General features: G+C 38.9%; 1 protein-coding gene across 1 annotated transcript in view; it reads right to left on the bottom strand.

The window, feature by feature from the left end:
• Mlc-c (Myosin light chain cytoplasmic) overlaps positions 1 to 5178 on the bottom strand; it is a 379873-nt gene extending 374695 nt beyond the window's left edge. The window contains exon 1 of the mRNA XM_065225260.1: positions 5174 to 5178. Coding sequence (XP_065081332.1) covers positions 5174 to 5175 — 2 coding nt within the window. The 5' untranslated portion in view covers positions 5176 to 5178. The remainder of the gene's footprint in view (positions 1 to 5173) is intronic.
• Between the last annotated feature and the right edge of the window lie 11471 nt (positions 5179 to 16649).

Here is a 16649-nt window from a genome sequence, read left to right as displayed (position 1 = left end):
CAAATTGAAAGTCATTTTCCAAACATCAAAGGGCAACCAATTGCGCTGGCAGAGATTGAATTGTATTTCCGGAAAAAAAAGAAGTAAATTTGTTGGGTGACATGAATTTTTACAACTGTTTGGTCGCACGACCATCGTGTGTCACTTTGGCGGCATCCATATTTGCATCAGAATTTGTCCTCGCAGAATAACAGTGCGAAGAATGTACATGCCAATTACGGGTTTATTGCGTTGCTGACAGAAAACAATTGTAAACTCATTTGCCTATACCTAGAAAAGGATATACTTGGAATATCTTTAGAGACGGGAGAAAAGGTAATGATTTCCCAGGTAAGCGTACGCGTGAGCGTGGCAGTGTGTCATAAAAATCATAACTAAAAATTCCAAACAGGGTTTTCTCTGCCGTTTGCTCATTTGGGTTTTTCATAAGTATAGGTGCACGTATATGTAGCCAGTTTTCATGCACTCATACTTTGAATTAACCTCAATGATCAGCACTAATACTTAGGCGTTTAGAGTAAGTTGGGTCTCCCTTACCTCTGCCGGTAAAAGTGCAGCTACAAAGCAAAACCATGCTGGAGGTGGCTGGGTTCGGTTCCCAGACCGGTCTAGGATTGTTTTTTTCACCGCAATGAATTGCTGTCAAGAAGTGCTTCTGATCTTCAGAAAAAAACTGAATAAACCTTTTAATTTTTCAAGACTTTGAAAATCTTCCAGATAACTTTATTGAAATCATAGCTCGAAAACGTTACTTTCGTTCCCGGACCGCAGCAAACAAGTATACGGTGCAGCTAGTAGAAGCAGAGTATAATAGTTTGCGCTTTCGTGAGTACGTCGACAACCTCCAGAGGGGTTTCAAGGAAAATCTATCGTCGTTTTGGTCTTTTATCAACTTTCGGAAAAGATCAGCTGGTATTCCCGTGGACGTCACCTACACGGGAAAAAAAAAGAATTCCCATATTCGTGAACCACAGCCGTGAACCATAGTTCACGGTGTATATTTGAGACAATTTTGTTCTGGATAGCTGGCCGTGATTTTTAGTTCACGGTCCGTTCCCGTTTTCGGGAACGGATTTTTTTTCCGAGTACGGTAGTTGAAGCTCCACCACCGATACCGCTTCTGCTGACCTTTATGCTGACTTTTTCCGAAGTGTTTTCGAACCCGATCAAACTCCTCCACCGCAGCAATACATTGATCAGCTACCAAGATACGACATTCACCTGCAGCAGCTCAACTTCATTCAACACGCTATTCTCAAAGCCCTTTGCTCAGTCGATCCATCGAAAGGTCCAAGCCCGGACCGTATTCCACCGTCTTTCATCAAGAACTGTGCAGCATCGTTGGCCACTCCCGTTATGTCTTTTTTCAATCGATCGCTTAAGGATGGCGTTTTTTCGGATGCCTGGAAGCTCGCCTCAATTACACCAATCTTCGAGTCCGGTAACATGCACAAAGTGGAAAATTACCGACCTATCTCGATCCTGAACTGCTTGGCCAAAGTTCTCGAAAATCTTCTGCATGAGAAGTTGTATCCAGCTGTTCAACCCTTAATCTCAGAGTTTCAGCATGAATTGACCACTTTGTCAAGCAGTTTTGGCGTGACTTTCTTCCAGCGATAGAATAAAACTGAACCAACTAATTTCTATTTTTTTATGAAACGCACAAATGTTGGCTACTTTTCTCGAGATTCTAGAAGAAAAAATCTCAAAATAATGTTTCATTTCAAAGTTCGAGTGGTAGTAAACGTCATTTTATCTGCTCGAATGAAGTGGTTAATTCATGAAAAAGCGCTCGACAATCTCTAACTTGATGACTTACACGAACACTCTTATAGGTAGCATCGAGAAGCGTCAGCAAGTGGACTCCGTTTACATCGACTTCTCTAAGGGTACGGCCAGGATAGACGCGAATCGCGACGCGACGCGACCAATTCAAAAGAATCTTATTATTTATTATTATTGCTTGCGTGAGTCGCATCGCGTCGCGTTGCGTGTCGCGTCTACCCTGGCCGCGGCCTAAGGCTTTTGACAAAGTCCCTCACGACCTAGCCATTATGAAGCTAAACCGCCTTGGTCTTCCACCGTGGATCGTTTGTTGGTTGAAATCATACTTATCATCCAGGAAGGCTTTCGTTAAGGTACGTGATTCCAGATCCGAGGTATTCCATATACCATCGGGAGTTCCACAAGGGAGTCACCTAGGACCTCTCATTTTCGTTCTGTTTATTAACGACGTGTGTGATATGCTAAGTTCCTGCATGTTGCTATATGCGGATGATCTTAAGCTGTACCGTGTGATCAAATCGATCATAGATTGTTGCGCACTACAAGCTGATATAGAGCGATTGTCATCCTGGTGTCAGATGAATGGAATGCAAGCCAATGCTGCCAAATACAAAGTGATTACCCGTACCCGCTCTCACTCTCCGATCATTTTTGATTACTCTATGAATCAATCGCCGCTGGAAAGGGTTAATGCCATTAAGGCTCATCTTGGACAGAAAACTACGGTTGCAAAGGCAAAGGCCAACTCCATGCTAGGATTTTTGCGCCGCAATACTGCACAATTCGACGACGTGTACGCCCTGAAAGCGCTGTACTGCTCTATGGTCCGCAGTGTTCTTGAATATGGAGTACAAATTTGGGCTCCATATCATGCTGTTCATGTACTGCGCGTCGAGAGAATCCAGAAACAGTTTATAAAGTTTGCATTACGACGTCTGCCATGGACAAATCCAGATAGCTTACCTCCGTACGAGCATAGATGTGCGCTTATTGGACTGCAAACACTAACAAATCGCCGAGTCTTTCTCCAGAGGATGTTCATATTTGACATGATATTGAGTGCAGTTGTTTGCTCGGGAACATCAATTTCCACACTCCAGCTCGCCGTTTCCACAACTATTACTTTCTGTGGACTCCCGGACATCGTACTGCTTACGGTTATAACAATCCTCTCGATAGATGTTGCAGACTGTTTAATAGACTGCCAATGAATGTATGGGAAAAATTTGACCATCAAATTTCGTTAACAAACCATATACAAAATGTTTAGTGCCTCTAAAAATGACCCTATGCAAAATTTGAGCTCAATCGGACATGATTTAGGGGTGGCGCAAACGCGTCAAAGTTTGGCTTTTTTCACTCTCGAAAATCTCCCAAAAGGGGGGAGGGGATGCCAAATGTCTTAAAAATGCAAGAAACGTCAAGATTTGGTGTTATCTCGAAAAATATTTTTTTTTTCAAAAATCGACTTTCTGGGACTTAGAATTTTTTTCATGAGTTCTATATGGAATATAGAAGATTGATGAGTCGGCTTCTAAAACTGTTCACAATTGTCTCCAACCTGCTTATATATCGAATTAAACCACCATTTAGGACCTAATACAAAATAATTCACTAGGGTGGTCCAGCTATTCTTCATTAGGGTGGTCCAAAATTCAAAAATATATGAAAAACCACAACTTTTCATCAGAAATTCCTAAAATAAATTGTAAAAATATCTTGAATTGCGTTAATCTGTTTTTTTTTGGAATCATGAGCTTTAGTCAAACAAGTTTGTTTGATATCGGGAAGAATTTTAAGGCAAAAACCCGTGAAGAAAAGCAGGCGATGCAATATTTGCAAAAACAGCGGGAACAAGCTCATCTTGAAGAAGAAACTGAGGTTCTCCCTACCAATGAAACCATTTCGTGTAGCGATTTTGAGGAAGAAGGGTCAAGCCAAAGACCGGATCAAATTTGTAGTGCAACCTCAATTGAAACATCATCACAAAACGACAGCCAGGGTGAGTCAGTGTACTCGCCTAGTACCTCCAAAAGAGCTTCTCCAAAAACAGGTACGTTGTGATGTTTTACTAATGTTTTTTTTTTTCTTTTAAATTATACACCTATTACCATCCATATTAATATATTTTGAACGTTCTAGGTTCTCCAAAACCAGCTTTGACACGTAAATCGCTACTGATACGAGTTGTTACAGTTGAGGTAGCTGCTGCATTGGACCGCTGTAAAGTGAGTGATCGAAATGCTGTGTTTCTAATATAATCGATCGCTAAAGCTTTAGGGCACGATGTTTCATCATTATTGTTGAACAAGGAATCTGTCAGAATCGCCAGAGCAGGAATTCGCTTACAAATGCAACATGATTTAAAAGCGTTGCGAAGAGATGTTTCATCATTATTGTTGAACAAGGAATCTGTCAGAATCGCCAAAGCAGGAATTCGCTTACAAATGCAACATGATTTAAAAGCGTCGTTTAAGCCAGATATAAATTTAACAGTACATTGGGATTCTAAGCTGCTACCTAACATATTACCATCCAAAGCTCCACCAAAAACCGAGCGCTTGGCCATAGTTGTATCAGGCGAAGGCATTAGCAAATTATTGGCTGTTTCACCCATCGAAAACTCTACAAGCACAACAAGCAGAAGCGGTGTACAATCAACAATCAATACGAAACTAACGATTTTAAATTGGCTCACTACTTGACAAGCCTATTGGTCCCAAGCAAACGATTAACGTATCCCATTCTCGTAGAAATTCTAGTACTACGCAATGTTTGTTTTGATTCGCTATGAAAGTTTGACAGATAAAATGAGGGGTTATTGATTTTTCCTATATTTCGAGGGGTGAATCTATTAGCTTGGGACCGAAAAGAGTACTAGAGCTGAGCCAAAAAGTTGAGTTCGTTATTTCGGGGCCTTCTAGTCTTAGAGTTACCTCTATGGTACAATGCAGTCGTCGAATGGGGGCTTGCGGACAGGTATGATCTTAAATCTTGTATGTTCACCTCAGAATTCTGACTATTTTATCGTTTGTTTTCAGAATTATGTCTTACACCGGTAGAAAAAAAGGTGCGTGTTAGTACCTGGATAAATTGTTTAAGAGGCCTCCCTTGTAGACACCACATACATGAACTGCTACTTGGCAAAACTTTTAAAATTCTGAAATTTGAAACGTCAAAGTGTCCAAATGTTGAGATTTTTAAGGAATTCCAATCAAAATGGTACATTTTGGAAAAGACTTCATACCACTCAGGTAATGATGATGATTTTTTTTTAAATAGCTATTTCGGAAATAGAAAGATTGGCGTTATTGGAGTTTTATGAAAAACAAATTAGAGAGCAACACCACCGTGGTGATTACCGAGAGGTTCTACAACTTGCCATTTTATATTTGGGTGGAAAAATCGATGAAAAATTACAAATACGAGCTCCTGGTGCGTTCCACAATGCAAGGTGGATGGCCAAAATCATTTATTCTATTAAATGTTTATTCTTCGGCATGAATCTGCTTCACCAGATGAAACTAAAAATCAACTACCGTGCCGATTCAAATTTCGGACACTTAAACTCGAATTTCGGACACTTTTAAAAGTTGATTATCTCGGTCGAATATGATCCACATGTCTTGTAAATTTAAAATTTTTTTGACTAGTGCCCTCCACGATCATCTAACATTATTACTTTGTTTCTAACTGGATGTAATATTTAATTAAAAATGAAAGTGTCCGAAATTTGAATCGTCCGAAATTTGAATCGGAACGGTAGCTCGATTTTGTGTGTTCATTGTAAAAATTTATTTGAAAAGTTCTTTCTCCGTGTGCTGCGATGGCACCCAACAACGATCTGAACCTGTTAAAAATATTGAAGGAATATGAAACTGTTGATGAAGACGTTGCGAAAGCAGTACATAAAGGAATTTTAACTTACTTGCAATATTTGGGCAATAGCCTTATCGGACTATGTCTGTTCGACGAAAATGTAAACCTCCCGGTTAAGAAAAAGGTCATCGAAGCCTTACTTCTATCAGGTAAATGCTTTAATTGATACATTTGCATTCAATTTTCTAATGATTTTTTTTTACAGATACTCATAAAAACATTACAGCCAGATCCATTGTTGAATCCAACGATATTTCAACAATTGAACTACACTCGTTTGTACAAGGTATTGAAAACTTATTCAAAGCTCTCCAAATTCCGAAGTCGTTGCTGAATGTCGATATGGAGCAGTGGAGTAGTTCCATCGAGTTTAAAAATGCCAAAAGACGGGTTCAATGTTTGGAAGTAGTTAATGATAATGCAGAGCGTGGTATAGCATTGATTAAAACATACAATTCAAAACTATCAACGGATGAAGATCAAAAGCAGTGCATTTTACAATTAGTTGAAGATCATCGAAAAAATTATAAGAGTACCAGGAAATCTGATTTGGTGTAGCTAATAAGGAAATATTTGGCAAAGTATAAAACAAGTATTTTTTCATCTTTTCAGGCAAATGTTCCTCTTGTGTAAAACTCATGATTCCCAAAAAAAAACAGATTAACGCAATTCAAGATATTTTTACAATTAATTTTAGGAATTTCTGATGAAAAGTTGTGGTTTTTCATATATTTTTGAATTTTTGGACCACCCTAATGAAGAATAATTGGAGCACCCTAGTGAATTATTTCGTATTAGATCCTAAATGGGGGTTTTATTCGATATATAAGCAGGTTGGAGACAATTGTGAACAGTTTCTATATTCCATATAGAACTCATGTAGAAAGTCGATTTTTTATGAAAAAAAAGAAAAATTCGAGTTAACACAAAATCTTGACGTTTCATGCATTTTTAAGACATTACACAGCAAAAAAATAATTTTGATATCACGTCAAAGTGGATGCACTACAATCATGTTGAAAATATGGTGTAATATTACTTGCTAAAAAGGACAAAATTATCATTAATACAATGCATGAACTGACATTACGCTGCTTTTACTGCATTTGTTTATTTATGTGGTCATAAAAATTACATGAAATTTTCGACATGATTGTAGTGCATCCACTTTGATGTGATATCAAAATTATTTTTTTGCTGTGTAGGCATCAAAAAAAAATTTTGATTTCCGAAATTTCATGTACCCCGCCCTTGGGAGATTTTCGAGAGTGAAAAAAGTCAAACTTTGACGCGTTTGCGCCACCCCTAAATCATGTCCGATTGAGCTCAAATTTTGCATAGGGTCATTTTTCGAGGCAATAAACATTTTGTATATGGTTTGTTATCAAAATTAAAAATTACCATTTTCGCTGGCAGTCTACAGTGTTTAACGATGTGTGTGAGGTTTTTGATTTTAATATAAGTAGACCAGTTTTTAAGAATTGGATTAAGTCACTTTAAACAGTCTGAATGGCTAAAAATGTCAAAGATATCACCCTATTTTGTCTATTTACTCAATAGATGTTGCTTTAGTAAAATACCGGCGCCCAAAGCTCCATTTATCCATATTATCTTACAATTAGCTATAATTGCCACTTGGGTCAAATACTGGCGCTAGGGCTAAAACTGGCTCACTTACCCTAATACTGAATACCGTTTTCTAGATATGATTTTTTTTAAACATAAAACCCATTGTTTACAAACGCCCTTAAAATAACATTCTGGAAAAATTGACAATTCTTCAATGCCGTCTTGGGTAGCAAGCAATAAATGTGCAAAGTTTCATTAAAATCGTAGACAGTTCTGTCCAACCGATTATTGTTACTTATACGCTTATACAACGGTTACAAGCCAAAAATAACCTCTCAGAAACTGCTGTAGGTAAAAAGACCCCCTGACTACCATGTTGTGAGCATTCCGCGTACTCAACCCATCATTCACCTTCTTGTTAATAGACGTATCACATTTAATTAGTTCCCTAATGCCTGTGTTAATGACTTTCTACCAGCTTCTAGTTAGGTCACAGTCCCTGATTTGGCAGTTTCAATACAATGACAATGACGAAATTTTCTCTCACACGTTTTAATATTGCTCCTGCTGCTGCCAACTGGCCACTACCTTGCTATTAGCAGCTATTTAAGAGCCTCCATTTATCGCACCTCCGGAAAGGATTTCTACGAAATAAATATCAACGAATTAAGACTTTTACGACCACGCGGACCTACATCAGCGTTTGGGTCAGCGAGCCAGACGGTCGACGCCGACTGTCCGGGGCGTATCATGCATATATCTACTTACATTTAGGTGTGTACATTTTCATTCATCCCCGTCCGTGTAGGTCAGACAGTAAGTGAGAAACTCGTCGTTGGACTTCTTCACGCGCCTGTTTGACTCATTTTACTTTTATTATGCTTGTAGGTATCACTTTAAACTGTGTCGCCAGTGGTGATTGTAGGAACATGGTGAATGATCGCACCCACTTCTTTGGAGAATCAAAACGACAGGGATTGCAATAACTCTTTTATGTAAGATATGGACTTCAGCACAGTTCGAAAAAGTAGTGTAAATTTCTGTTCAATATGATGCACATAAATGGAGCGTCACATATCATATACGTTTACATTATATATCATGTAAACACATTTCATGCAATGTAGCAAATATTGTATACAAAAGCCCATCTTTGTGAACAACATTGTTTGCAAGTTGATTGTTTGCGTCAAATGAAATACAAGTCTACGTGATTGAATGTTTACATCACAATTAAAATTCAGAATTTTTATCTGTGAGTATTATCAATTTATCTGTCAAAAATCGATCTATAACATTTGAACCCAGCCTACCAATCCACGAGAACAAGTTCGTTTTATTACTTTATCGAATTAGTTTGTTTTATCTTAACTTTTTTTCCGGTAAATTCCTACTCTTTACTGGTCGCAAAATAAAAACACTCATCTCCAGCGAACTACCAACTACACACCGAACGGTTGAAATGGGTTTCAAGTGTCCAAATTGATTGAATTTAATGGCCTACCGTTCGTTTACGACCATCCCGATCCTGACCACGCAGCGCGGCCAGGGCCAGTTGCGTGTGAAGGTCATCGCCATTAACAGGAATATCTTGGTCGATCACGGACTTGGATACGGCGATGATGACGACGACGACCCCTTAACGATCCGCAATCGGTGTGGTCGTCCGTAGTTATGGTAAATTTTTCCAAATGTCACTTGTGTGTTTGACGCCGAGAATTCTCCGGAGGGAGCCTGTCTGCTGCTTCAACTACTCTTGGCCAGGGTGATTAGTAGATAGAACGCTGAGATGAATTTGTTCGAAGATGGCAGTTGGTTTCAAATACGAACCTACATGGGCAAGGACACAATGAAGTCCCATGCAGAGTTGGTTGGAAACTGCGGTAGGTAGAGGGGAAATCTGCGTGATAACAAAATGTGTAGCAAATGGGCTTGAGAAAAAAGGCACGTAGGAAGTCGAAGAACCTACCGTGACACCATTGTTGTGACAGGTTGTAAAATGTGTTTTGTTTTCAGGAGTGATTTTTTGCTGGTTAGTAGCGTTATTGGAAAGAATTACACGCATCGGATTGCTACCTGGCAAGATTCATTTGCTACCGTGGTGGTCTTGTGAATTTTGTGTTCGAATGTTTTGGTAGATCTTGTTTGCTGTGTATGGTTGGAAATAAGTTGTGTTAGAGAATGGTAAAAGTTCACAGTTAGAAATTAATTGTTAATTTTGATTTGTTTATGCCTGAACCTTTCAAACTTTCGATGGTTGCGACCCGACGGCAAGTTCCACCAATATTGAATACAGATAATATTGGGCCAAATTAATCAAAAAAAAAAAAAAAACTACAGAAATGATAATGGCCTCCAAAAATATTAACATTGTAGCCAAAAAGCCTAAATGAACTAAAATACGCAAAACAAGTAGTACAATATACCAATGACCTGAAACCCGCAACAACAGCCATACGAACAGCGAAATTGCCTTTGAAAAATGGCATGGTGCTAAAACGACAAATAAGGCCAGACTTGACCTTTAGAGTCCATAATTGTTTTTTTAGCGGCGCCGATGGTTTAGTGGTAAGCGTGATTACCTCTCACCCCAGCAGGCCAGGGTTCAATCCCAGTCGGCGCCGCCGAGATCTCGTGATCTCTGATCACGCCTTTCTTCGGAAGGGAATTAAAGCCGTTGGTCCCCGGTTCATGAGTTGATGGGTCGATAGGTAGGGTCCAGGTGTGGGAGCTGCTTCCCTGGCGTCGGTAGCATTAGTGCTCAGCACGGAAAACAAGATCGACGGAACACAAACCAAAATGAAAAAAAAAAGGTTTTGACATCATTAAAAGGGTCATCAATATGGTCTAATGGCCAAAAGACGATAAAATAACATTAGAAACACTAAATAGCTAAACAAACTGAATAGAATTTTTATGAGTAAATGGGCTGAAAACAGCGATATAGCTTTAAAATCTGGGTCAGCTAGACAATAATATTCTCACTGTAAAACATCGTCGCTGAAACATTACCGCCATCTGTTGAGTACACTGTGGTGGGTAGTACGCTTAACAGATGGCAGTAGTGTGTAAACGTCAAACGCAAGGGAATTGACTATGCGCGCCACAGGTGGCGGAACTACCAACTACGATACTTTTAAATTTACCGTTAAATGCTTGTTCTACGAACAGCTTGCGAGTGTTATGTCTGTTTGTCTTTGATATTATGTTTTTGAAATATTATTAATACTGTATTTTAATATTATTATTTTTTAAATTCAGACTGAATTCATAGTTTGATATTACTTTGATACTAAAAAATAGATATGGTAGGGGAAATGGCTCTAATCTTGGCCTATGGATCTAAGATTGGGCTTTTAAACAACCATTATTCAACTTGTCAGTCGCACTGAATAACAGCAGTCAACAAATGCTAATGTTACTTCTATGCACATCGTGGGGATGCAAAGAGAAACTGTACGAAGAAAATATGTCAATGTTACTTAGGAGCTAGTGCATTTTTCGGCTCGCTATCACTTGACTTGACAGTTCGTTCGTTATTTTGATTCTAAAAGCATCGTGGTTTATGTTATCTGGATCAACCAGAAGAAAACAATGTCTCTTCCTAATCAGTTCTTACGCAAGAAAAGAAAGTGACATCATGTAAATGGATGTAATGTCGGCCTAAATGCCCCTAATTTGGGCCCATACATAAATTCAGCAATCGACTACATTTTCAATAGCGTCCAAAAATATCCATTAGTACCGTCCCAATGACGCGTTTATCTAGATAAAATTGATAAATAGCAGATTTTTGGCGATGGGCCCAATCTTGTTATTAACAAAAGAGAAAGTCAACGAAAAGAATCAATATATGTACCTTAAGACGTATTGCATTGTTCAGCTTGATCTTAGCACAGAAAAACAGACATAATACTCTTAATAACATTCTTCGCAAATAAGATTTTAATTGGGAAAGTGCTAGCATTTGCCGTGGTGGCGCCACTGAAGCGCTAAGCAAGCCACAAAATTTCAAACATATCAGTGATGCCAGTTATTTTTAAGATTAATTAAGTAGATGTCAGCTCTCGAAATTGATAAGGAAATCAGAAGACATCCCAAACCGCATACTAATCTGACGAACACAAAAAAAAGTTGACGAATATTACATCCAATTAGCTGCACATTGGTCATTCCGATTGTTGTGTAATGTTACGCTGTACGGTCTAAATACACAGAGTTTGAGAACAAATCAGTTTGATGAGTGTATTAATGTATCCACTGTTACCAGTTGATTGATGTTCAATACATCATCATTAATAACATTGAGACACATATTATAATTGTTTGCTGCATACACTCAAGGTCTCTCATTAGTGATACATTACCACGTTTAAAAACTTGTTTCCAACAAAAGAAAAACACTCTAAACAAACAAAACTAATCCCTAGAAAAGACTGCTCTAATAAACGGGTACTATACACTAACGATCATACCACATAAGGTTGGGATGATATCCCGAATTGGTGGTTAGGAGCTTCTTGTGGTTATGGTTTATGCTGGTGTGCTTCTGTGAATATCTCCAACCGATTCGTATTTCTGCAAAATTCAATCAATTCTATAGATCGACGGGAAATTTCGTAGGACCGGCATCACTGTGTTGATAAAACGAAGGAAAAGCGACTGGTAAAAAAATTGTATTAATGAGGGATGCTCCGGTTGCAAATCAATGCTTGGGAGTGTGCATGATAAAGGGTGCTAGTGTGCAGTTACAAAATACGCTTGACGATATTTTTTGAAGAATTTTCATCTAAGAGTTATGTCTGGTTGTATGTGATATTAGCTTATTCTGTGCTCTCAACTTAGTATTTTAGAGGCACTTCCACAGTTATTAATTGAGAGCTTTCGATGCCTGTACTATTTTTGCACTAGTATAATTGTGTGGCAAGTACAATCATAACTCTAAACGGCGCCGGTGGTGTAGTGGTAAGCGTGATTACCTCTCACCCCAGCAGGCCTGGGTTCAATCCCAGTCGGCGCCGCCGGACATCTCTGATCACGCCTTCCTTCGGATGGGAAGTAAAGCCGTTGGTCCCCGGTTCATGAGTTGATGGGTCGATAGGTAGGGTCCAGGTGTGGGAGCTGCCTTCCTGGCACGTCGGTAGCATTGGTGCTCAGCACGGAAAACAAGATCGACGGAAAAAACATACCAAAGAAAAAAAAAAAAAAAAAAACAATCATAACTCTATGCCCAGGGAATTCGAGACATTTTCCAACCCGAAACAACGGCCCTTACAATTCGACTAGATTGCAGTGCTAATCTCACTAATCAAAGCAGTAACCAGAAACGTGAGTTACAAGTAGCTTTGTTTGCATTTTGTTTAAATTAGAATTCATCTAACACGAAGAAACGCAAGCTTCATTTGAGATACACCCGGAGAACGACAGCTTTGATGCTTTTGAGCGTGGTGTTTACGGCGACAAGATTATGATTGTCCTCACAATAACATAATCCACACAGGCGCCTCCAATTACATGCTGAAAAGCGTGACTGGCTACGTAGTTTACACGGTCCGAAGCGAGCTACTGAAGATGATCCTACACGACATGGATGATAACGCGGTGTTTCTGAACCAAGAGCAGGCAAGATCGTTCAATGCTATCGAAACGGCTGTGGAAGATAAGTACATATAGGATAAAAATGTGGATCAATAACTGCAGGAATATCTTACAGATAAAAGATACCAAAATACGAAGGTCTAGGATTGCATGGCACGTCTGACAGAGACCATCAACGAATTGGAGACGGATTTGAAACAAAGCAGTGAGTCGTAAGTATAGTTTGAATATCGTCCAACATGTTAAATTATTCACTGGTGGTTAGAATTTCTAGGGGAACCTACCGCGTAGCTGATGAAAAACGTCTCAAAGAGTAGATGTAGCATGGTGATGTGAGCGATGGTCGAGAATTCTAGTTCCAAGATTCAGTCATTTGTCCCCATATTGACCTAAAAAGGAATCGTTCAGATTTCTATGCCGAAAACCTCGCCATACTCTGAAGCAGGTATCTCTTCAGCTTGAGCAGATATGTAAAATGTTAATGTAATGAAATTGGGTTGTTAGCGGAATGCTTAAATAAAACTGCAAAAAAGGGTTATCTTCCATTTAATTCCACTTAGTTAATTTTGGTATCCATAACAGATTCGTATTTCGACTACAATGTGCAGTCTTCATCAGTATCATTCCCACTAAAGACTTATCAAAAACCTAACCCTCTTAAGTACTCCTTTGGTTTGTTTTTTCCGTCGATCTTGTTTTCCGTGCTGAGCACCAATGCTACCGACGTGCCAGGAAGGCAGCTCCCACACCTGGACACTACCTAACGACCCATCAACTCATGAACCGGGGACCAACGGCTTTACTTCCGATCTGAAGGAAGGCGTGATCAGAGATGTTATGCCTCAGAACATCCCGGCGGCGCCGACTGGTATTGAACCCAGGCCTGCTGGGGTGAGAGGTAATCACGCTTACCACTACACCACCGGCGCCGTTCTCTTAAGTACTCATCCCCTAGGGAAAAATGTCAAGATCATAGGTATAAAAATGAAACTGCAACCTGTTGAATCGGAGCCTACCTAACTAATAATAACCAAAGATTTAAGTTAAGTAAAGGAGAAAAATCTATTCAAATCTCTCATGAGGAAAAATTCCCAAATATGAAATACGTATCTGTCATGGATACCAAAATCAATTATGTGGAAATAAATAAAAAAAAATTTTTAGCTGTTTTATGTGAAATGTATTTTGTATAAAATGTTAGTTTTGATATGAATCAATTGGTTTTGATTTAAAACTTCCATCTGAAACTCTTATTATTAATTATAACCTGGAAATGAAAAACAAAATAAAAATACAATTCTCCAAATAGTCCGAATGTATACATTGCATGTATATTTCTGTTTTTATACTATACAGCGTATAAATTTTTTTAATACTAAGTTAGTATACACTGTCTTTATACCGAGCTATGCATCGGTAAGGAGAGTTGCAATTTAGCGTACACTCAAATAATATTGAAATCTAAATAGTATAAAAGTTACGCTAAATCGCAACTCTCCGTACCGACGTAAAGGTCGGTATAAAGGGAGAGAATGCACACTTGGTATAAAAATGGTTTATGCGTGCCATAGTAAATATAAAATCAAAATATGCTTACAATGCATAGATACGGTTTATTCGAGAGAAAGTATTTTTCGCTTCTTTATTTTATTTATGGTTAAAAATATTGTTTTCAAATAAAAATAAAAATTGTCTCAGGAAGGTTTTTTAACTATGTATTTTATTTTTTATGAATATTATTTAAAAAGTATTTACAATTAAGATGTTCATTAGGATGAACTTATGCTCACGCAGTCTAGCTGCCCAGCAGAGCACAGGCGCAGTAGAAATCCGCCGGGACGAAGCTCTTCACCAGCACGAAGCTCTGAAGAGAATCCAGACGCTCTTTTTCCTATCATTTTAGCAAACACTGATCGAATTCCACTCCGTTATTCGGACTTAGTATAATTTTTACGAAAATTTTAATCGAACCAATGTATAAATTTTAAAAAACCACAAAATGCATACAATTGAATCTATATTCGTTTTGTAAGATTTTTGAGTGTAGGTTTCATACTATTTACATTTGAATATTTTTTGAGTGTAGGATTAACTACATGCTATTTCTAAACAACCCAAATTTGAATAAGATCTACTCATCCGTGGAACTGACAAGATTACAAATGAATAAACTGGAAATTGTACCGATGACAATCCGAATGAGGAACGCGAACAGTGGCACGTAGACGGCGGCGATACGACTTTCGATGGCTGCAGCGAACAAGCTGTTTTAGCCGGGCAAAGTAAAAGTTGGGTGGTCAGTATGCTCGCTGAGAGCCACCCCTCAGATTACTAAGCAACTGGAGAGGTGCTTTAAGTGTATGGTCTTCAAACATCAGGCGATAAACTGCAAAGGGACAGTTCTGAAATGTGCAGAATATGCAGGGAGAAGGGTCACATTACAAGAGACTGCACGAAACAGCCGGGATGCTATGCAAAAAGGAGGACGAAAACGACCATAAATATGACGGGAGGCTTCAAATGCCCAGTATACAAAAAGGCGATGGCGGGCCAACAGCAACGGAGGTAACCCAAATAAACTTCAATCATTACGACAAAGTACAGCAACTGTTATGGCAGTCGACTGCGGAAACAAATTGTGATGTTGGAATCACTGTAGAGCCGTATCGTGTTCCTCCCGATAACAGTAACTGGGTGGGGGATAGAGTAGGGACGGCTGCAATCAGGGTTATTAATGATGTTTACTTCCGTTAACGTATTCACTGCACATCCCATTGAAGACGTTAACGTTGACGTTAACGATTAACTACCCTGACTGCAATACAAGTTATCGGTAAATACCCAAGAAGTGGTTGCAAACTCATACGAAGTAATCGTGATCACTAAAATTATCAGAATCTTCAGATAAGTTGCTACGCACTCCCAGTGCGCAGCAGCAGTTCCTCAAGATACTGGATGATTTTTAAACTCTGGCACAGCTGGAAGATGGGATGAGAATACATTATCAACGTCACCTTCTGCAGTCCGTAGCTGGGGGCAAATAGTGGAACTGGAGAATGTGCGAGTGGTACACCCGTAGCGACCATCAGACCAGAGCTGCCAGGTGGTTTTATAAAAAATCTGTATCCACTCTATTAAAAAATCTGTATTTTCTGTATTGACGATTTTTTTCTTAATTAATCATAATTTGTTGTTTTACAAATACAGTGCATACAAAATAACCATAAAAAGTGCTTAACCACCTATTCGGGCTATCGTACTAACCATACGGGGTATAATTGCGCCATTTGTGATATCGTCCGTACTTATTTATAAGAGTGATATGAAGCCGTTTGAAAATGTATGGAGATTTTAGTTTCTATTCATTATCTTCCTGATAAGCAGTTTTAAATGCAAAAAAGTGCACGAGTTCATTACTATTTGATATTTTTAATATAGATGAATACAATTAGCACAGACAAACAGACACAACACATTAAATATTTCTCACTGTAAAACATCGTCGCTAAAACATTACCACCATCTGTTGAGTACACTGTGGTGGGTAGTACGCTGAACAGATAGCGGTAGGGTGTAAACGTCAAACGCAGGGGAACGGACAACGCGCGCCACAGGTGGCGGTACTACCAACTACGATACTTTTAAATTGGCCGTTAAATGCTTGTTCGATGAAAAACTTGCGAGTGTTATGTCTGTTTGTCTGTGCAATTAGTTACATCATTTCTCGATGAACATTTCAAATGGTCCTATCTGCTTTGATCGATTCTCTTCATCGACTTTCTCTTTTCATAACCACTGCTATGCAAACAGATTTCGCG

The sequence above is a fragment of the Ochlerotatus camptorhynchus genome, unplaced genomic scaffold (genome assembly GCF_037179485.1).
Source record: "Ochlerotatus camptorhynchus isolate MF236.1 unplaced genomic scaffold, CSIRO-AGI_Acam_v1.1 ptg000222l, whole genome shotgun sequence".
Taxonomy (NCBI): Eukaryota; Metazoa; Arthropoda; class Insecta; order Diptera; family Culicidae; genus Ochlerotatus; species Ochlerotatus camptorhynchus.
This window is presented reverse-complemented; position numbering and strand designations above follow the sequence as displayed.